The sequence below is a fragment of the Tauraco erythrolophus genome, chromosome 7 (genome assembly GCF_009769465.1).
Source record: "Tauraco erythrolophus isolate bTauEry1 chromosome 7, bTauEry1.pri, whole genome shotgun sequence".
Taxonomy (NCBI): domain Eukaryota; kingdom Metazoa; phylum Chordata; class Aves; order Musophagiformes; family Musophagidae; genus Tauraco; species Tauraco erythrolophus.
The window spans coordinates 15,417,735-15,432,273 of NC_141471.1; the positions used below are offsets into that span (position 1 = coordinate 15,417,735).

The window sequence follows — 14,539 nt, forward strand, 5'->3', positions numbered from 1 at the left end:
TTACCTCGTGCAGTCCTCCCTGACCATCAACACAGGGAGAAGCTGAGTGAAGGATATATTTCCCTTCATACTTATATCAATATAAAATTTTGAGTCCCCAACACAAAAAGGACATGGAGCTACTGGAACGAGTCCAGAGGAGGGCCACGAAGATGACCCAAGGGCTGGAGCACCTCTGCTATGAAGACAGATTGAGAGAGTTGGGGCTGTTCAGCCTGGAGAAGAGAAGGCTCCGGGGTGATCTTCTAGCAGCTTTCCAGTACCTAAAGGAAAGCTGGAGAAGGACTTTTTACAAGGGCGTGTAGTGACAGGACAAGGGGCAATGGATTTAAACTGAAAGAGGGCAGATTTAGATTAGATATAAGAAAGAAATTTTTCACTCTGAGGATGGTGAGGCAGTGGAACAGGTTGCCCAGAGAAGTTGTGGCTGCCCCATCCCTGGAAGTGTTCAAGGCCAGGTTGGATGAGGCTTTGGGCAACCTGGTGTAGTGGAGGGTTTCCCTGTCCATGGCAGGAGGATTGGAACTAGATGATCTTTAAGTTCCCTTCCAACCCTAACCATTCTATGATTCTATGATTCTATGAATATTTTCCTGCAATAATCAAGATAACTGTTATCAAAAGCCGTGACACCATCCCATTCCCTTTCAGCCCAACAGAACAAGAAAAGAAATTAAACAGGGACCCCTAAAGAGGAACACCAGCCGAGAAATACAGTCTTAATATGTTTATAAACCACATGAATAATTTGTACGGTGGAATATATGTACTATCATGTTTTGATAGGCCTTTTGACTAACATACCCTGTGGGTGTTCCTCTTCATGTCACAGGAAGGTACTTTTTCAGGAACACTCATCCATAGATGAAACCTGATTGTGGCAAATAATCTGGCATAGCTTCACTTTAGCAAATGGGTTCCTCTGACAGTATCTGAATTAGTTCCAGCTCTGGCAAGTACTTGACAAACAGAGCCCAGTACTGTAGCTTTGTGCTGATATTGTTTATTCTTTATTTGAGTAGGGTAGATAAGGCCCAAGGGCCTGATCCAAAGCCCACAGAAGTCAGTGAAAAGACACCACAAGCCTTTTTGAGTTGCTGGAATCCTGTGTTCTGTGTTTCAGAGTTTGGAAATCTGTGCCAGGAACTTCATCAATAACTGAAAGGCTGAAACAAAAGGAAAGAGCAAACTTCTGGACAGGCAGAAAGAAGGAAAGGAGAATGAAAACATCCAATAAGTTCTCAGCAGAGACAAAATGTCTCCAAGTAGCTTTTGTAGATGAAGATTTAAAGAAAAGTAACCTCTGATATTTCAGGAAAGCAGCAAGTTTCTACAAGCCTTAAGACAAAATTAAAATGAACATCCTAGGGTCTTAAAATAATTTATTCTACAACTACCCTATAGTTCAGTCTTCTGAACTATATTCAGCTTGATTTCTTATGGTGGTCACAAATCTCTCAAGTTCTACTATTTTTAACAGCTTTATTTTTACAGTTTTTAAAGACAATTGCCTATAATTGAAAAGTTGTTAAAAACTTAGCTTTACTAATGATATGCTTATATTTTTGTGTTCAATATTATAGGCATAGGCAGCAATGACCCTTCTACTTAGATTATCTAGTATTTTCCATGCTGAAAAATAGTGTGATTATTTTTTAATTTGAGAGTCATTGTTGGGAAGCTCTGATGACTGAATGTCTAGAGCTGTGCTTTGAAATTCATCAGGGATAAAATTCCAAATCTGTAAAAGTGCTTTTTTTTTTGGTCCTGTGAAATCCTGTTGGGATTTTCTGGTCTCAGCTGCTGACATTCACTGTTCCCCTTCTTCCTTTTCCTTTCCTCTGAAAATCTTGCTGAAACTATGATGGTGGACTTTCATAGAATCATAGAATGGTTAGGGTTGGAAGGGACCTTAAAGATCATCTGGTTCCAACCCCACTTCCATGAGCAGGGACACCTTCCTCTAGATCAGGTTGCTCAAAGCCTCATTCAATCTGGCCTTGAACACCTCCAGGGATGGGGCATCTACAACTTCTTTGTTGTAACTTTGGGGATAACCAGGCTCACATCCCCAGAGCAAACACATCAGTCATGCTAGCGTGGCTGGAGTCTGCAGAACAGCTTCAGTGGAGCGGCGTGAGAGAAGGTGGCAGATCATTCTCCTCCCAGTACTATCCCCGTGACGGCTCTGGGTCACTGCAGGCACAGAGCTGCGGACTCTCCATGGCCCTAAGGGCAAATAAAGACTGGCCAGCTCCAACATTGGCTTAGATAAGTTTGCAGTATGGGGCTATTCAGAACTTTACCTGTATTGTTATGTGACTACAACTCTATTCAGCCCATAGCATAAATACCGTATGTGGTATGAGAGTTGGTGCTGGGTAAAGCTAGCAGGAATGTTTTCCTTACGACAACACATAGCTCCAGGTACAGGCTTGTAGCACCCTTAGCATACACAAAGGCTGTTTGGGTGTCTCCTGGCAATGCCCCTTTCTGTGCTTTGGACACCCCTAGTATCTTCAATCCTCTGCATAAGTTACGTTTTTCTCTTTTTAGACTTCTAAAGATTCTGATTCCTTTTCTGTGGATCATCTCCAAGTGCCCACATCAAAAAGTGACTGGATATTCCAGCTCAGGCCTTCCCAGTTCTCGGCACAATGAAGACACTACTTGATATATCTTAGAGAAAGCACTCCCATTTTAACAGTTTGATGATGGCTGAAAACCACCAAAGAAAAGAAAACTATTAAAAACCCTTGAACATAATTCTTTTAAAAAGTACCATAAGACCAGTGTAGATACAGACAAAAAAGTAGTAAATTCACCTAAACTCATTCTTTAACCCCAACCATCTTTTCACTACCTGAAGTTGCTTGAGGCACAGGTTGGAGCGCCTGGAAAGGTCAACAGTCTCGTGGCTTTTCCTCAAAATTGTAGATTCTTCCTTGCTATGGTTTCTTCTTTCTATTATACCATAAAGTAAGTTCTTCTCTTTCCAAACTTTGGGTGTCCACATCTCCCAAGTCTTACATTAACACCTGCATGATTCTATAATTACTTTTTAATGATTTGAGGACTTTCCGTTCCCCGAATCACAGTTTCTTTTGAGAACATGGAAAATAATTTTCTATCCAGCCTCGTTTTTTTTTTTTTTTTCCAGGCCAGAGCTAGCCACAATTACTTAATAAGCTTTAATGATTGCCTCATTCATAAAACAAGATGTTAGGAAGATGCCTTGCTGCTTTGCGGGAGTACCAAAAGTATGTAGGAGAAGATCACAAGAACATAATGGCAGAGAAGTCAACCCACTCTTGTAGTTAAAACATTATGCATAGAAAAATCTCAAATAGTCACAGGCATGTTTGATTTGATAAGATTAGAGACTCAGTAAAATGTAAATGATTTAGAACTTTAAAAGTCAGATTTTTGAAGGTATGAAAAACAAGTTAAGGCTTTACCTAATAACTGAGCAGGAAAAGAGTTACAGCAGGTCAGGATACTAAATCACCAAAACATAGTAGTGTTTGGTATATTCCCTAAATTGATTTTGCAAATGGCACTTTGAACTCATATCAGGTGCAAGGGTTTGATTTTTTTTTTGCCTGCTTCATATAACTTAGCTACCCTAAGTGTTTTTACCTTTGACTTCAATATGATTTTGATAACCTTTTTTTTGACTTTAATTCTTTGAGGAATAACATTGCTCTTCAGTTTGACACTGGTCTTTCCACGGTTCTGAATTAACTCTACTTGGCTTAAGGAAACATCTATATTTAAAATTGCATGAACTTCAAACATACTGTACATTGAATCAGTGTTTTCTTGTCAGATCAGGGAATATCTGTATGCTCTGAACAGGCTACTAAACCTGAACACATACAGAAGTATTTCAGAACAATTCTTTCATCTAGAGTATAAAGGCAGGAAAAACTCTTGTCCTGGTTTTGACTGGGACAGAGTTAGTTTTTCTTTTTGGCAGCTAGAAGAGCTCTGTGTTTTGGATTTAGTCTGGGATTTGTTATGAGAAGAATGTTGATAGCACACTGATGTTTTAGTTGGTGCTGAGACATCAAGGATCTTTCAGCTTCTCGTGTTTTGCCAGTGCACAGGAGCACAACAGGCTGGGGGGGAGCATGGCCAGGACAAAGGGCCCACAACTCCTCTTATGATTTGAACTTAGACTTACGATTGAGGGCTAAACCGGCCAATGGAGTATTCCACATCATGCAACGTCATGCCCAGTATAAAGATGAGGGTTGACTGGGAAGAAGGGTCTGTGCCCTTCTGGGGGTTCTCTCAGACTCTCAGAGTTCTCTCTCTTGCTCTCTTTTCAGACCTCTCACTCATCTGGCATTGTGATGTTGGGACTTATATGTTTCAGGATTGCTTGTCGGGATGGGGCAGGTGTTGGTCACTGAGTGGTAAGCAATTATACTGTGTATCACTTGTATGTATATATTACTATCATTATAGATATACATTCTTACATATGATTACTTTATAATAAATAATAACAATAACAATAACAACAATAATAATAATAATAATTATTAAATTGTTCTTATCTCAACACATGAGTCTCCTTCCCTTTTCCCCTTTTATTCTCTTCCTCATTCCCCAGGGGTGGAGAAGGGTGAGTGAGCGTCTGCGTAGGGTTTAGTTGCCAGCTTGGTTAAACCACAACAAACATGGAAAAATTCCAGAAAACAGCAACGTTCCACTGTCTGAATAATTTTAACATTCAAATAAAACTGACTTTTGGTAATCTGCATTAGGTTGCAAGATTTTCACTCCTTCATGTTTGCAGTGTCTACGCAGGGGATTTCAACCATTTTGAACAGAACTTGAATATTAATCATTAGTAATCACAAGCTCTGATTCTCTCCATGCCATGTTCCATCTCCTACTTCTTCCTGCCAGATAGATAACTGCCTCTTCATGGAAATCTTCCAAAAATGTACGGGTTAATAAATGAATTGTCAGGTTCTATGATATCTTAGCCCGGAAAAGCTCAATATCCAGAACTATATATATGCCACCCATATTGCAACATGGTGTCCTCTCATTAAGTGCATGGAAAGTAGTTGTAATTTTTGTAAACTCGCAACTCTTGCCAATTTTTCTCCTGATTAGTATAATCCTTTTCTCATAATCTCTTATAATAATGTTTTATACTTCATTTATCTTACATAATTAGATCTTGGACAATCTCACAGGCTTGTTACTTTTGTTTGTTAAAGCTTGTTTTTCATTCTAAGACATCAACAAACACTATGTTTGGTAAATTGCATCAAAAATGTTTTCGGGATGATGCATGTATAACTTGTGTGCGTGTTTCTAGTGGGAAAGAATTAAAATCTTGGAGGTCCTTGTTCCTCTTAGTACTATCACTATTCGTGCATGAGTCTTTAAGTTCTGGCTTTAAACCAGATCCCAGAATAAACTTGTTTTCTTTGTATTTCACTACTGAAGTTTCCCGGTTTACACATTTAATAGAAAAACTGTCAATATTTCTTTCTAAACTGTTTTTTTTTTTTTTTTTTTTTTTCCAGGCGACTGTTAGAAGAGTTGGGAAAACTGCCAAGAAACTTGCTAAAGACAGTAAGAGCAGGAATTAAATCACAGAAAAACATGAAAAACCTGTAGCAGTGTCTGAATAGTGAAATTACTGTCGACCAGCAACTGTATCTAATAATAAGTTTTATAACAGTGTGGTAAAGTTCCTGATATGCAACATTGTGTTTCAGCAGATAAATGCAAATGACAACTGAATTGTCATGTTGAATATTACAAACCCTATGCCACTGTAAAATTGCTTGTTAAAGACAGTCTTGGAAGATTCTCTATTGACTTCACATTTTTACAGCTGTTTCTGCAAGTTTCTCAGGTGATGAATATTAAACGAAGGATTTATACCTCTTTTGTCCTCTCAGTATGTTTCCAGCAGCTCTTATGATCACCTAGAAAGCACAGACACGGCAGGTTAACGGAAATTTTCAACATTTTCCAACAATAAACTTGATGAGCTATGGCCATAAAAATGTGGAGTGTGCTCAGTTGTCTCAGTTATAAGCTGTAAACTGTTTATTCCAGTTTTATTTTATTTCTACCTTTCTGAACTCCTGCATCCTGCCTTTCTATTCCACACAAGTGAACACTGGGGATATGATAAAACATTATAACATGGCAGGTGTGCTTGTTTCATGCTTTGAGACAGATGTACTGTTTTTCATATAGAATTCAGATCCTCATCTGTATTATTAGTTCAGATAACTCATGTGGGTATCAGTAACAAAATTAACACCTAAGCTTAGAATTATCTGTAGGTCAATGGGTGGACTTTTTAATCTTTGATCTTGTGAGTGTCCCAAAGCTTTCCAAAACTGCAATTAGCGGAAAAAATCTTATGAATTTCAGTGAAATAGGACCAGATACTCATGGGGCCAAACTAACATAACCAATATGGGCAATAACTTCACCTTTGATGCTTTAAGAATGTAATTAATTTTGCTCCTTAACTGTGTACCTACTAAACCACGGATAGCTTTGCCATTTGTACCAGTTTTGAAGTTCTTCAAGTTACTAATACTATAGCTATGGGAACAAGAGTGGACTGCCAGCTGTGGGGCAGAGAGCACCAGAGGAGACGTGCTGAGGTGTCCTGCATAGAAAGATGTTATGTGCTACAAAGCTGACTTGAACTTCATGTCTCCAGTACCATGTATAAGGTCAGGGAAAAAAAACAAAACAAAACACAAAGAAAAACCACAGCTTCCACCCCCCCCCCCTCCCCCCGCCTTCCTGTCCTCTAAACTCTGTCTTTATTCTGCAGTCAATTTGAATCGTTTCACTATTTTTATTCAAAAGAAATATGTTGTCAGGCCAGACTGAATGTCCAGTGAACTGTGCAACTCCATTGTCCTCAGTGAAATCCATGAAAAAATGTGACACCTGTAAACCCCTTTGACTTCTGATGGCTTTGAGTAGGAGGCTCAGCCATTGCATCGATGCTGATGTTACCGATGATGCACCAGTTTTCGCTCTGTGTTGGTTCTGTTGCATTAACAGAAACCCAAAGGACCATGAAGAGAGTCTGATTTCGTCTGCGTAAGGTGGCCCTCCCCAAACACCAGGAGAAAGCTTCTGCTTCCAAAGGCGCACGTTCTCTCGGGTTCTATGTCTTGCTTTCCCCGTACTCGCATATTTGAGGAAGAGCAGCAGCAGGCAGCGCCCGCCCGTCCCCCGAGTGCACCAACAGGGGACCAGGGGCGAGGATTTCGCGGGGCTTCTTCTGCCGGTTCGGCCCCGGGTCCGCGGCCAGGGGCCCCGGCAGGGCAGAGGCCGCCGCACCTCGGTCCGGGCACCCCCCACCCTGCCCCGCTCCGCTCCTACCGAGCGCCGGGCAGGTCGCGCTGCTGCCGGGTGCCGAGCTCCGGCTGCCGGGCCCGCTCCTCGGCAGGGACCGGCGGCCCCCCCGCCCCGTCCGCGCCGGCCGGCGCCCCGCGGGGCCGGCGGGCTGCCCCCGCCCCGCTGCACCGCCCCGCGCCTCCGGAGCGCGGAGGCAGCGCCGCCGCCGCCACCGCCCCGCCCGCCGCTGCGCGCCGGGGCAGGCGCCGAGCAGGTGGCCGCAGGCAGCGGGCAGCGCCGCGGCATGTGAGCGGCCCCCGGCTCGCCGCTCGGCCGCGCTCCCCCGGGAAGGCGGCACCAGCCCCCCTGCCCTGCGCTGCCCTCCCCTCCCCTCGCCTCGCCGGGCCGGCCGCGGAGGCAGCGCGGCCGCAGCGGCAGCCCGGCGGCGGCCGAGGGCTGAGCGCCGCGCCCCGCCGGGGGGCGGCCGTGGCGGAGGGCGGAGAGGAGGAGGAGGAGGAAGGCTGCGCGGGGCCGGAGGGACGCGGGAGCCCCCCGGCCGCGCAGGATGAAAGTCACCGTGTGCTTCGGGAGGACGCGAGTGGTCGTGCCCTGCGGGGACGGGAACATGAAAGTTTTCAGCCTGATCCAGCAAGCGGTGACCCGGTACAAGAAGGCGATCGCCAAGGTGAGGGGCGCGGGGAGCGGCGCCCGCGATCAATATGGCGCTTCCCGGAGAGGGGAGGGAAGCGAGTGGGAAAGTCCGGGCTGCCCCGCCGGGACGGCGGGCGCGGGGAGCGGCGGAGCCCTCCGCGGAGCGTGTGCCCGGCGCCGCGGAGGGGAGCTGGGGGGGCAGCGGGGCGGGGGGAGGGGGGGCGGCCCCTCCGCGGAGGCCAGCGCGGCTCCCCGCGGCCGCGGGCGCCTGGCGGGCCTCGGCCCTTTGTTCGCCGGTGCCTGGCGGCGAGCTGGCGGCCCCCGGGGGTGTCGGTGCGGGAGACTCCCAAGCACGGCCGGGAAAGGGGCGCGGGGCCGGCGGTGCCGGCTCTGCCCCGGGGCTGGCGGCGCGGCCGAGGCGCCGCGGGCTGGGCGGGAGTCGCCGCGGAGGGCTGGAAATCCAGCCCCAGGCTTCCTGGCCCTCCAGGCCCGGCGGGGAGGGCGGTGGGAGGGGACCCTGCTGCAGGGGCGCCCGGCAGCGACCCGCGGGCCGCCCCCCGCCCCGGACCAGGTCTTGGGGGGGTCCCGCAGCAGCGCGGCCGCCCGCGCAGCCTCCGCGCCTGCCCCGCTCCCGAGGGGCTGCGGGGGGAAGGCTCCGCCTGCGCGGGAGGCGTCCGCGGCGCCCCGGGGTGCGGGGAGCGCCGGCCCGGCCCGCGGCGGGGCTGATCCCGGGTGCCGCCTGCGCTCCCTCAGCCCCATGTTGAAATCCCTGGCTGTGGGCGTGCAGGCAGTTGCACGCTTGGCTTTCCTTTCACCGGCGACTTGTTGGGCATTGCTTTTTTTTTTTCTTTCCTCTTTTTTTCTACCTCCCCCCCCCCCCCCCCGTACTTTCTTCTTGTTGCTGCAAACTTCTTTTTAATCAACTGGTTTGTTAGGACAGTATGACTGTCGTTGGCTGAGAACTTGAGCAGTGCCCTTCCCCTTTGCTATACCTGATCCATCCAAGCAGTCGAGTGTGTTTTTTTTCCCCTCAGTCCTTCTGAAATGCTTTACACTTCTCAACCTGGAAGTTTTGCTTTGGCAAATGCTGATTCCCAGACTCTCTGAAACCTGCAGCGGAAGGAGTACTGTGAACAGTGTATTGATTGAAGTGATTCCCAAGAAAATTTTTAAGATCACTTTTCTCAAAATTACAGTTGCTGGGAGGAGAAAAATAACTGAGGTTCCCATCACCTCCCGCCTTGATTCCTGAAGAACATGGTTTTGGAGAAGAGAAATGCATTCTTTCTGTATTTTTATTATTGCTCTTGCAACGCAGTTGTGATTCTGGCTGGGAAAAAAGAGTAAAACGATTCACTAGGATATGGCCGTGGCTGCCTATACGAGCTGTTATTTGTATATGGTAGTTAATGCACATGGCAAGCTACCTGCATGTAGGAGACTGGCCGAAAGTACCTTTCTGGTTAAGGTAAACCAGTGGACAGTAAAGTGTGTCCCTTGAGGGGGCACCAAACACCTCGGGCCATTCAAATGAGAAGCGTTTCAGAACTTGTTCGTCAGTGTTACAACATTAATAAAATTAATTATTTTGATGTGTTGTGTTCCAAAACTGTGGCCAGTGTAACTCATGTGATACTGGACTGAGTCCTGGTTTCCAACTGTTAAATTGCATTAAGGGGTGGCAGTTACATTCTGCAGTGTAATGTTAAGCCTGGAAAGGATTGCAGCAGGGAGCACAGGAGAAACACATGCAAGTCACCAGGAAGAGGTTACATGATTGCAAACGGTTGTGGGTTTATTCAGGAAAGAAGTGGCCCACCTGTGGAAACACGGAAGAAAATACGTAACTCTTCTTTGAATATGCCAATGTCTTTACTTTTTTAGTAAAGTCTACTTTTTTAGACAGTCTGCAGAGATGCTGCGAGGCTTTGACTGGCCCCTGGTCCCCAAAGCTCCCGATCCTGGATTTAAAATGACACGGTGGTTTTATTTATTAGTATTTATATGGTGGTTATGCTATATGCCACTGGTATGGACTTGAGGTAGCCGTAATTACTGAGATTGTTTCTATTATATGGAAATACTGTGGTTGAAAACAGAGTAGCAGAGTCCATGGGCTTTCTCTGAGGGTTTTATGCAGTCACTGTCAAACCTTACTTTTATATCTGCTGGAGGTTTTCTGCGGTGATGTTTGGGTGGTAAGGAGGCAGATACTCAATGTCTCTTAAGTGAATGAATAGTGCTGTTTGCTGTGCTCGCAGTAGAGTAGCATAGTAATTTTATGGTTTCGATGGCAGAATTTCATAGACTACTGTCTTTTTATAGCAGTTAGGTGGCTTCTTTCTCTGCTACTGTAGCAAACAAGCAAATCTTCACTTCAGAAAGAGACAAGAGAGAGGGCAAAGTAACTCCTGAACAGAGAGGATGAAAACATGCGTGCACATGTGAACTTACGATCTGGCAGCTGGTATCGAGCTGACACTGAAGTCTATTTCACCGCCACAATGCTGTTATGGAAAAAAGCATATCTGGTGGAAGATTATTCAAAATATTTGAATTAAGTGTATGGTTTTCATACTTACAGGAAAAACAGCATTTCTCATCCTGCAAAAATGTGCGTCTGCTGTATGCAGCAGCTCCCTCAGGAGAACTGCTTGAAGCCTCTGAGAAGTGAGTTGTCAGCCCTTCTCACGTTACCTCCCGCTTTGTCATGGTTTCCAGGTTGTGATTAGCAATAAGTGATCTGTGTGGCGAGCACTTCTGACGTACCTGTGCAATCGTGGTGAGGCAGCCTGGCATCGTGCTTGCAGAGTGCCAGGAGCGAGTAACTTCATAGTTTGACCTCAACTTGAATTTTTCTGACTTAGTGTTATTTAGGTTGAACAGACATGGTGAGAATGAAAAAAATACTTCTGGAAAATAATCCAGTTAATAGTAAGGTTCTCCTGTCTGTTAAATTTGCAGGCTTAAAAAGTGTATAGATAACACACCTTGTTACGGCAATTAGTTCTGGATGCGATTGTCTTTGGTCAGGATCCGTAAATCTCAAATTCTTTATGTATTAACACTGCTGTCCATACTGAATCTTTAAGTGTGGATTAAGTTATTAATATGACAGGCTGAGCTTGAAGGTTGGTCTGTGTAGTGTGTATAGAAAATCTTTCTGTTCTTTTGCTTTTATTCCAAAAGAAGCTTTGGGTCTGAAATCTGATCTTTTTCTGCAAGTTTTGTTTGTGGTGAATGAACAAGCAAATAAGAGATGTTTGAAAAGTTCAACTTGTCCAGGACAAATGGAGTCGGCAAAAATCGATCACGCTTATCGAAGCCTTGTTTGCATGGAGGCACACGAATGATGCTCTGCGTGGCCAGACTGGCACAGCCTCTGCCGTGATTTATGAGTGAGTGTTAGACAAGTGCCGTTTGGGTGGAGGACAACTGGCAATAAGTGTTTTCCAAACCCTGCTTGTTAGGGGCTGCAAGGTTTCGTGTTGATGTAGTTCTGCTCGTGGCTTCCTAGCAATTAATGTAATGATAAAAAAACTTCTGGTGAGAAGGTCAGAAGGATTTTGAGGAGAGGAAGTCAACCATACCTGGCTGACTTAACATTAATGGTAAGAGATGGTGGGCTGCCCCAAAAGGGAGCAGACAGACTTGCAGCTGAGATGAAACATGTTTATCAAATGGTTGACTATAACCTAGTGTTAAAATATGGACATTTATAATAAAAATGATGTATTAAGTAACCTTTTATCAAGAAGAAGTAATTGTGCATCCTGTAGCTTTGGTTTGATCTAGTTGTAGCCAGAGACATCTCTAACTTTTTTGTGAATTTCAACTGTCCCCATAATCTTTGTGTGCTTTGGGTTTTCTGGGATATCATAAGTGTTTCACCTTTTATCTTCTTTTTCTTGCAAATATAAACAAGCGTGCATAAGTAATGGGTAGGTTGTGGTGTTTTTTTTTTTGTTTTGTTTTGTTTTTTTGTTTTGTTTTGTGTTTTTTTTGTGTTTTTTTTTTTTGTTTTTTTTTTTTTTAGCATTACTATGTTGTCTTTGTGTGATGCAAATGAGCACAGCAAACGAGAATATGAAATAGGAATTAGCAGATTTACAGGAGTTGTTCAGTCCCTACAGGAATCGTTCATCTCTGTGATAGCTCAGTTTGATGTCCTGCATATCACAATCTTGCAGTGATAATTCGGAGACCTCGTATATAACCCTGATTTTCTAGTTAAAATAAGTAAATTAACAGTTTTCCTGCTGAATCAAAAAGATTTTAGGAGGACTCTTTTGAGACACCTTTCCCCTCCCCCTCACCAAATGCTATGGGACATGAAGTGTTCGGGGGTTTGCGATGTTGTATGGAACAATGCTTGAATTGTTAATTTAAAAACCGTGGTATGTTAATGTTTGTGAAAAGAAATTGTAATCTGCTCACTGATAGCGTTCGAAGGCAGTTGCTGATAAGAGATCAGAACTCCAGGAAAGTTGGCTGTGTAAGCAAATGTAACAGGTGTCAAATGACCATATTCTCACTTAATTTGTACATAGGAAGCTCAGGCCACCCAGAGCTTAAAGCTCCAATGTTTTAGTGGAAGGTTGTAGTCTCAGTGAATGGGTGGAGCTTTTTTTTCCCCCCTGTTTTTGATTTTTTTTTTTTTTTTTTTTTACAGTAACAGCTAACTGGGATTTCTCAGATTATTTCCTTAAAAGTCAGCTCCGGGGCCGCAGGTTGTCTTCCAGGCACGCAACAGCGACTTTGAAACTTTTTATGTTCTGCAGAGGAAACAGTTTCACAGTTGCTTGTGAGTGTGTCCTTGGGGCATCACTTGTAGGTCCTAATACACAGGCGTGTGTTGATACGAAAATCTGCTGATTTTACTTGGGTTTTATTTTGGTCTCGGCACATTCCCCACTTAAGCCTGGCTGCTGGGTTTTAGGAACAAGCGTAGCTGGTTCCTCCACATTGCCCATGTAGAGACCCCTTCAGAGTCGTAATGAAAACACTAATGGGCAATAAAAACACTAATGGGCAATAGTGACTAAATTTAGCATAACAGAGATTTAAAATTTTTTCAGAATTAGATTTCGTTTTGATATCTATGTAAATCTTGAGCCTATTTTAAGGAGAAAAAAGTCTTATAGACTGTTTTCAGAATGTGCAGGAACCTTCTCCACCCCAAAAAGGAACCATAAACCCCCAAATCCCTCTCACCCCTGCTGCTCAGTTGACTGTTGGTTTACTTCTAGCTGACATCACTGGGATGAAGTCTCTGGGCTCTGCACTTAGTATTGGCTGGGTAGTATTTCAGTGATTTACCTGAGGTCAGCCAGGAGAGCCCGGGTTCCATGGGACTGCCTGTACTTTTTTTCAAGCTGGCTCTTGACCTCTTTGCTGGTGTTGAGCTCCTGAGAGCGGCAGTGGAACCCAGCTGTCTGGCAATGTCACTCTGCTGCAGCTTGGTGAAAGCTGTGAACAGCGGTGGAGAGCTGCTAATTTAAGGAGGAAAAGGACGGAAATGGGTCGCGGTCGCTTTGTGTTCAGGAAGCTGTTGTATGATCCTGCAGGTTTGGGAGTTTATGGTGGAAACACAAGGCTACGCCTTGCATATGGCAACTTAATTCCCTCCACTCATTACAGACAATTTCCTTTTAACCACTCCTCTCCAACTCCCTCTGTGTTTTCAGCCCAAACCACAGTTTTTGAGTGTTTTCCTGTCCTTGTCCTCATCTCTGAGTGCAGGTGACTCTGATACATTGCAGGAGAAGTTGCAGGGTGAAGGTAGCAATGAACCTTTGGGTCAAGGGTGGCAGTGGCTGCAGAGGTCCCTTGCGCAGGGACTTTGCTTTTGGGCAGTTCTGTGCCCGAGGGGGCCTGTGGCTCCAGGGGGTGGGGAGCTGCACAAGCTGTGCTGTACTCTGGGCATGGCTTTGCCGCAGCCTCTTTCTGTCAGGTCCTGCCTGTATTCAGCCATCCGTGGTAGGAAGGAGGAGGCTTGTCTTTGGGATGCCCAAGAGCCACGTTGGGACAAAAGGGTAAATGCTTTTCGAATTATCCAAGGCTGATACGGAGAAAGTCTGAATTGTGTAGTGCTTATTAAGAGGGGCATAAAAAGTGGACAGCATGGAAGTCCAACTTTGAAGGTGTTTTCAATAAAGGGCATGTGTGGTGCTACCGTGGTTGGCTGATGCACACGGCATCTATCTTTAAGGATACGTCATTGCTCTCAGTTTTGGCATTCTGTGGTTTCTCAGTATTTCAGCGTTACTTAACTGTGATCGAAGTGAAGTGTGTGCTTGTGGAAGAGTGGCTTGAGAGTGATTTCCCTTTGAGCAAAGGCGGTGTTTGGCTGCTGTGAGCAGTTCGTGTAGCTCTGAGGGGACAACTGTGGGGGAGCCTGTGAAAGTGCTCAGACCATCAGGAGAACAGGTCCTGGAGGCAATTTGGGGTTTAGGGAGTTGCCAGCCTTTCTTCTCCTGGGCGATAGCCTTCTGCCAGTGGAATGCCATCTGATTCTCCTGGCTTTTTACACTTTAACTTT

At 45.2% G+C, this 14,539-nt stretch overlaps 1 protein-coding gene across 8 annotated transcripts in view; it reads left to right on the top strand.

The window, feature by feature from the left end:
• The first annotated feature begins 7,912 nt into the window (after positions 1-7,912).
• Positions 7,913-14,539, top strand: part of PARD3 (par-3 family cell polarity regulator) — a 479,965-nt gene continuing 473,338 nt past the window's right edge. For all 8 annotated transcript variants that reach the window (XM_086614468.1, XM_086614472.1, XM_086614469.1 and 5 more), the window contains exon 1: positions 7,913-8,032. In XM_086614468.1, the coding sequence (XP_086470594.1) occupies positions 7,913-8,032 (120 nt within the window). The remainder of the gene's footprint in view (positions 8,033-14,539) is intronic.